The following is a 9,009-nucleotide window of genomic DNA, read 5'->3' on the forward strand; positions in this document are numbered from 1 at the left end:
AAGGTATGAGGTAAAATATATATATTCTGCGTGAGCGTAATACTTGTCAGGTCCTCTCTGCATTTGAATGAAGGACTGATTCTTTGGTATAGAATAAAGCTTTTTGCATCAGGCTTATGATGCTATTAAAATAAAATAAAGCTCCCAGCTTTTCTCTCTTTCACGTCCTTTAGCCCATATCATCTTCCACTTCTTAAGATTTCTTATCCCAAAGTATAATAAATAGTATAATATTTCTTTTTCTTAAACTATTTTTATTTATTTTTCCTTCTTCCTTTGTAATTTCTATATATATATATAAAAATCTTTCATAATTTATTAATTAAATTAAATAATTAAAAAAAATAGTTTATTTTTAAATTATTAATTGCTTACAATAAATATAGAAGCAACATATACCAATATAATAAATTCAATATAATTAAATTTTTCATCCAATATAATTATTCCACCATGATTTTACTTTATTTTTAGCATTAGAATAATAATTCTTCATTGTCTTTGTAAATCCAGGTCTTGCTTGGTTTACATCTATATATAACAATAAGAATAAAATTTTATTTCCTAATTTTTTCTTTTTATTTTTAAAAACAATATAAATTTCTTTCATTACATATAATTATTATTTACACGCGAATTTTTATTTTTCAAATTAACATTTGTCAGAATTTCTTTTTTTTTTTAAGCACCTTTTAATTAACAGAATTCTTATATAGGCACCGAAATTTTATTTGGCAAAAATTCTTAAAACGCCGAATTTTCATTTATCCGAAATTGCAATAATGGCCGAACAAACAATCGACAGAAAGATTTTTGGCGCGATTTTTAAAATCAAAAATTATCCATAAAATTGTGATTGGTTGATTTTAAAAATTGCGCCAAACATCTTTCTATCACGATTAAATTGTTCAGCCATTTGCAATTTCGGACAAATAAAAATTCGGCGTTTTAAGAATTCTGCATAAAAATTCGATATATAAGAATTATGTTAAATAAAAATTTGTTTAAAAAGTAATTCTAGTGTCAAATGTTAATAAAAAAATAAAAAATAATTATATCTAATAAAATTCTTTAAAATGAAAATTTTAACTAATGATTTTTATGCGTTAATCATATTTAATTCCTATACAAGAATATTAATTATCTTTAAACAGCTGTTGAAAATATAATATAGACGTAACTATAATAATATATTTCATCATGATTTTCATTAATTCATTAATATTCATAATATGAAACTTTGAGTAAGTGTTCAACTATATAACGTCAACGCTATTCAAATATATAGATATAATATAATAATAATAATATAATATAATAGTTAAAATAGGTGCTTATTTAAAAAGTGCTGACGTTTTTGTTGAACATAAAAACCTAAATATTAATATACGCAATTTTTTAATTAATTCATATTAATATTCACAATTGTTAATAATAATATGAATTAATATATACATTTACACATGATAAAAAATTATAATAACAATATACTAATAATAATAACAAAAAAAATTATTATTATTATTATTATTATTATTATTATTATTATTATTATTATTATTATTATTATTATTATTATTATTATTATTATTATTATTATTATTATTATTATTATTATTATTATTACATCTTCTTGTCTTTGAATTATAAAATTTATTTTTACATAAATTATTAATTATTATAAAATTATTATAAAATTTAAATTAAAATTTTTTAAAATTCTCAACTTACTACTTATTTTGCTATTACTGCTTTTCTTTTGTCTGATTAAACATTCTCTAACAAGAATACATTCATTAGTTACAACATCTCTTACAGTTGGCACTTTGCAAAAACAGCCCCCTGAGCCCTGAAAATTTATAAATATATAATTAGAAAATAAAACAAAAAAATTCCTTTTGTATGTATATATATATATATATATATATATATATATATATATATAATTAATATTAATCTGATTTGATAATTACCAATAAATATAATCTATCGTTCATAAAATTATCGCAAGTCATTTCACTACGTTTATCAAATTTTTCTAAATACTCTTCAAACATTCCACATTCTGAAATAAAATTAAATCGTCTCATTTACTTATAAGTATAATTATATATATAATTAAATATAAATAAATAAAAATTAATTAGAAATAAATATATAAATAAATATAATTAATTATAAAGAAAAAATATAATATAAAAATAAATAATAATTATATTTTTAATTATAGCAAAAAAATTTTCCAAGCTTACTTTTTTTATTTCTTTCTTCTTTTCTTCTTGAACATTCCCTTATATTTATACACTCATTGGTGAGATTATCTCTTACATTTGGTGTTTTACAAAAACATGCTCCTAGACCCTGAAAATTTTTTAAATTTAAGAAATAAAACAAAAATTATATAATAGATAAAATTAAATTTTTTAATATAAATTTTTTATATTTGTTATACATATATATAGAGAGAGGTGTGTGTATTTAAAAAAAAATTGAAGAAAAAAATTTAATTAATATTTTCTATATATATATAATTATATTTACTGAATATAATATCCTGTCTTTTTCCATATAATTATCACAAGTCCATTCATTGATTTTATCAACATTTGGCATGTAAAATTCAAATGCATTACATTTTCGAGATTCTGAAATTCTTCTACTAATTTCATTTTTTTTATATTCACATTCATTTGTACTAATACATTCATCAGTATGCGTATCGCGTACATTAGGTTCTTTACAAAGACAATCACCTGTATCCTGAAAATAAATAAATTATAAAAATATAAAACAATTAATTAATTTATACAATATAAATCCAGAAAAAAAGATTTATTTGATACAATGAAATTAATTTCTTTCATAATTTTTTTTTCGATACAAAGAAAATTTATTTCATTCAAATAAAAATTTTCCTTTAACCCTATATATGTCAAATATATAGAATTTCTTTGATTTAATTTTTCATTTTATATTTATATGAATCTAAAAAAGTATATACTCTCTAAATCTGAATTAGTAAAAATGTTTACTAATTTTAATTAGTGACTCACTTTTTGCTTATTAGTTAAATTTTACTAATTGTTAGTAAAAATTACTAATAATTAGTAAAAATTACTAATAATTAGTAAAATTTTACTAATAATTAGTAAAATTTTACTAATAATTAGTAAAATTTTACTAATTCATAAGCAAAAAGTGAGTCACTAATTTAAATTAGTAAACATTTTTACTAATTCAGATTTAGAGAGTAAATTAAATTGAAAATCAATTTTTTTTAATTATATAATATTTTTTATATTTACCGAATAACAGTCCAATTCGTCATGCCAATAATTATTACAGTTGCGCTCACAACTTTTATTACCAAATTCTGAATACACCTCAAATTTTTTACATATTTGGGATTCTAAAAATGATTAATTATCAATATTATATAAATTATAATTTATTATTAAATTATTTATTTATTATATCAAAAATTATTTTCTATAATTGTTTGTAATAATATAAAATAAATATATATTTTATTATTATTATTCTTACCTGATCCTGTCGGTGTAATTAGAAAAATGGTAAATAAAGAAAGAAACATTTTATTTCGGAGCAACATTTTTGTCGGCGAATGTTTTAAACTAAAAAATTAATAAATATACAATTTTAGTTTTAAATATGTTTCATATCTACTTTTATATATATACTGTTTAATGTTAACCGGATACAAGTTTGGGTTTATGCTTTTGATATTATAATTAAATATAAATTTACATATTCAGTAAAAAAAAAAATAATAATCTACATTCTGTTATATTTGATAAATGATATTTACATAATAAAAAATACGTACTAATATTTTCAAATATCAATATAGTATATAATATACGTATTAAACATGCAGTTGTATAAATATATATATATATATACAGACCAAATGAAACGACAATTCAAAAAAAAGAAACACAATAAATTTTATATATTATTGTAATACTGAGGTAATATTACAGTAATGTTACCCTGTAATATTACTGTCATATTACAGCAATATTACTTTAACATTACAGTAATATTAAGAGAATATGATTTATAACGGAAAAAGTAGAAATCGAACCCCGAACCCAAGTCAAGAGTTCTATAACCAATAAGTTAAACAAAATATAATATATATTTATGATAGTATTACAGTAATATAACAGTAATATTACTAATTAATATTACTGTTATTTTATAGTAATATTACTGTAACATTACCCGGTAATATTACATTTTAATATAAAGTAAAAAAAAATGCAAAAGAATACAAAAATTGAAAAATATAAAGAAAAATTATTTTCTCAGATATAATTTGCAATAAATGATATTCTAAGATGATAATATTTTAGATATAACGAAGGCCTTACAATGATTCTATTAGCGATACCATTAACGAGTCTGGTTTATTAGGCTTGACGGCCCGCTTTTATAGTTATAACTTGAAATATATATATATATATATATATCTATTACCTAACCCACCCCAAAATCTACAACTTGGTATTACATATATATAAGAGGGATGCTGACACCAATTATGTTTGACTGGAAAATAACTGGAAAATAATTTTTTTTTTTTTGAAAAAATGTTTTCCTAAAATAGGAAAAAAAATTCATCCTTGTTTCAAAAACGAACTAAATAATTTCTTTCTCATTTATTGCATTAACTTTTTTTAAAAGATAAAAATTCTTTCTCAAATCATATATACTAACTGGAAATTATAGCTGGAAAATAAGTGAAAAACCATTTTTTTTTTTTTACAGGTTGTTTTCCTGGAAAATGAAAAAATCCTTCCACTTTGTTTAAAAAACGAACTAAATAATTTCCTTCTCATTTATTTCATTGAATACTATTTCTATTAAGTAAAAAATACTTTTTTTCAAATCATATATATATACTAACTGGAAAATAACTGGAATATATACATTGAAATTAAAAAACTCATTTTTTTATAAAAAGGTTGTTTTCCTGGAAAATTAAAAAATCCTTCCTCCTTTTTTTAAAAACGAACTAAATAATTTCTTTCTCATTTTATTTCATTAACTATATATTATTTTTCTAAAGTTAAAAATACTTTTCTCAAATCATATATATATATACTAACTGGAAACTAGCTGGAAAATAAGTTAAAAACTATTTTTTTTGAAAGGTTTTTTTTTTCCTGAAAAAGGAATAAAATTCTTCCTCATTGTTTCAAAAACTAACTAAAAAATTTATTTCTCAACTATATTTCACTAGACCATCGCGCGCTTTAAATCCTTAAACATATATTATATATGAGGCGCTCTACGGACCTTAGCTTCCTTTGCAAACAAATTTTAGGTTATGTTTAGTGATGATTTTGTATAGTAGCACTTTAGAAAAGACAAACATGACCTAAAATTTGTTTACAGCTAACGTTCCTGTCACCGTGAAGCGTCATATTTATATATATATATATATATATATATATCTACCTATATTACAAAAAGATATCGCCGCCAACGCCGCCGCTGTTCCAAGACTCTGAATATAGCCGCAAGTAAAGAGGAGGGGGGTAGAAGAGAAGGGAGGGGACTTGCGGCTATATTCAGAGTCTTAAAACGATATTAACCTCTAAATTTAGGGTGGGGGAGGAGAAAAGGAGGGGAAGAGAGGAGGGGGATGGGGGTTGGGGCGCGAAGCCGCTGCCGCCGCTGTTCTAAGACTCTGAATATAGCCGCAAGTCAAGAGAAGGGGGGTAGAAGAAAAGGGAGGGGGGACTTACTTACTTACTTACATATTCAGAGTCTTGAAACGATCTTAACCTTTACATTTAGGGTGGGGAGAGGGGAAAAGGAGGGGAAGAGAGGAGGGGGGATGGGGGTTGGCGCGCGAAGCGCGCAGGGGGCATAGCCCCCTAGTATATATATATATATATGAAAAAAATAAATTTTAATTAATAAAAATCTGAAAATTCAATTTTTCTTGAAGGAAATAAGTAAATTTTTTTTCATCGATACTGAAGAAAAGTGAAATATTTAATTTTTTTTTAATATAAGAAATATTTCAATAAAAAGGGGCGGCGACATATAATTTTCTCGAAGGGTATACGTATATGATGCGCGTTCGCCATATTTGTGTGCACAGGGTCCAAATGGCTGTCTGATATATATAAAAGAGGGGTTGGGTCCGGATATTAGCATTCTCTCACACCATAACGAATGTATACCATTTTCCAGACACATATATACATAACATATATATATATATATATATATATATATATATATGAATTTATCCAGAGATGAGGGTTCTGGGATTTCTTTTGACTCGACAAGTATATACCAGTGTGACGAGTCATTTTTTTACATCTTTATCGTCGTCTATGCCCTTATAAATCTCATTTTTCTTCAACTGATGATGTCTCGACACCCTTGAAAACTATATATATCTCATATGCACAAGAAAAAGTCGTTCATGTGTGAATTATTATACAAGTAATGAATATAACTCACATATAAATGACAATAATAAAAACGTATAATATATATATATAGTTATCACAAGTTTTTTATATTTTGGGCTGTAATATATATATTTGCTCTCTTTAATATATATAATTGTTGATGACTAGAGTCGTAAATTATTTGTCCATTAATTCCACTTTAATAAAGATTGCAACTTTGTATATATTAGAAAAAAATATTTATACATTATCCTTCATTTTTATGACGAGTTTTTATTTCTATTTATATATATAATATATGGCGTAAAAAAAAGTAGATAAATTTTCTTAATACTTGAAATTTTTGAAGGTGACAGCGGTGGGATTCTTACATATCTTTAGCTATACTCTCACAGAAAATTAAAAGGCATTAAAATAAGCTGCAACGCTTATTATTTTAATACAATTTTGCTTATTTTAATACCAAAATGGATTAAAATAAGCAAAATTAGATTAAAATAATAAGGGTTGCAGCTTATTTTATTGCCTTTTAATTTTCTGTGCTTTAATTTATCTCAATAGAAATTCAATTTTAATTATTCTGCTTTCTTTTAATAATGTAAAAATCGTATATATATATTTATGAAAATCAGAATAAATTTAGAATATTTATATAGAATATGGTTAGAATATGATTTATAGAATCATTATTTATAACAGAATTTGCTCCCATTTTCGGGATAAACAACTTTCTTTTTTGTTAAACGCAGTTAAATCTAAAGTTTAAGATCGTATATATATATACGAAAGAAATAATGACGAGTAGAAGTTGATGCCAGAGAGACGCAAAGGATCATAAAAGAACGGAAGTCGCGCTTTTGTGAGCGGTATACTCAAGAAGCGTATATACTTTGAATGATCCTCCCAGAGTTTAAGCTCGATTTCTTTTTGAATTTTACTCAACAACAAATCACGATTCTATTTTATATATATAAATAATCGTTTTTGAAAAGTAAAAATAACTTGTTGAGAGAATTTTTAGTAAATATTTAGCACTATAATCAAATTCGGCGATCATTCGATATATATCGAATAACCTAACCTCTTCTTTTTTTTTAAAAAAAATAAACTAGATTTTCGGTTTTTTTTTTGTGTGATAAGAAAAAATAAGAGTTATTTCTTATCACTGCCAAAGCTCGCAAACGAAGGAGGCTATTAAGTTTTGAAAGCAGTAGAGAGATAGCGAGAACGGAATTTCAGAATGATACGTTCGTGAAATGCAATTCCAGTTCTGGAATGTCTTATCCCTGGTTCTAACTAAATCCCTGACTGCCCTCATTCCCTTTATATAGTATACATATATATATATATATATATATATATATATATATATATATATATATATATATATATATACCTCTCAAACCACTTCAACTTCAAGTCACCCTTCATCTTCTCATCGTCTCTTCTTTACACCCCCTTTTCCGTTGATGAGCCTCCGACACACCAACGTCGTGATTATACTCATTCTCATTCCAGGACATTCCTCAAGGACCCATCAAGCTGTCGTCATCATCGCAAAACTTTCTATTCCATGTCAAAAATTTCAATTATTTTAATTATTATTACATATTTATATAAATTCAATTTTTTTGTAACACTTTTGTTTTTATTATATATATATATATATATATATATATATATATATAATTTATATTTCACATATGGAATGAAAAAAAAAATAACAAATTTCATAAAAGTATATATATATAAGAATTATTTTAACAAAATTTTTAAGCTATACCGAATTCATAGAAAATTTTAAGGTATTAAAATAATAAGCGTTGCAAATTATTTTTATGCCTTTTAATTTTCTGCTTTTTTATTTGGCAGAATTTTTAATTTTGTCATTTAATTTACGTATGATTTTTTATTGAATAGAATTTTAATTTAATTGAATTTTATAATTTAGCAGAATTCTCATTTAATCGAATTTTCCAATGACAGAAAATTTTTAAGACGCGCGCCCAAAATTTCATTTGTCCGAAATTATACAAATGTTCGAACAATTGATTTTTGGCGCAATTTTAAATATTCCCCAATTAGAAATTATCAAAGAAAATTGTGATTGGTCAATTTTAAAAATTACCCCAAAAATCCATTGTTTGTTCGGACAAATGAAACTTCGGGTGCAAATTCGAACAAATTAAAGTTCAGTTACATTTTCCGCTGAAAATATACTTTTAGAAAATTTGAAAATATCTTTTATAGATAAAAAAAAAAAAAAAAAAAAAAATTTCGGTGAATATTTGAAAACATAAAAATATATTGAAAATTGTTTTTTTCATGCACAATAAAAATTATAAAAAGAAGTCATAAATTTTAAAAGCGTTATACAATTTAAAATGTTTCACGTAAAAATTTTTGAGGGTGAAAAGAAAAAATAGAGCACGTTCTTCCAAAAAGGATGGAAATTGCAAAAGTATTCGAAGAGATATTATATATATATATATTAACGAAAGAAACGAAAAGTGGCCTTAATTGCTTTAGGGGATTACGTTTTGGTCGCCCA

At 23.7% G+C, this 9,009-nt stretch overlaps 1 protein-coding gene across 1 annotated transcript; it reads right to left on the reverse strand.

Annotated features, from left to right (window-relative positions):
- Positions 1-275: 275 nt before the first annotated feature.
- LOC127280913 (uncharacterized) lies at positions 276-3,712 on the reverse strand. Its single transcript, XM_051304257.1, has 7 exons — positions 3,547-3,712; positions 3,306-3,409; positions 2,542-2,760; positions 2,253-2,361; positions 1,974-2,065; positions 1,732-1,849; positions 276-531 (listed from the first exon to the last, which is right to left on the reverse strand). Exons 1-7 carry the CDS (start codon positions 3,611-3,613, stop codon positions 431-433), a joined length of 810 nt encoding a protein of 269 aa, XP_051160214.1. The 5' UTR covers positions 3,614-3,712; the 3' UTR covers positions 276-430.
- Between the last annotated feature and the right edge of the window lie 5,297 nt (positions 3,713-9,009).

This window comes from Leptopilina boulardi, unplaced genomic scaffold (genome assembly GCF_019393585.1).
Source record: "Leptopilina boulardi isolate dan_hultmark-lab unplaced genomic scaffold, ZJU_Lbou_2.1 LbouV2_258, whole genome shotgun sequence".
In the NCBI taxonomy this organism is placed as follows: Eukaryota; Metazoa; Arthropoda; class Insecta; order Hymenoptera; family Figitidae; genus Leptopilina; species Leptopilina boulardi.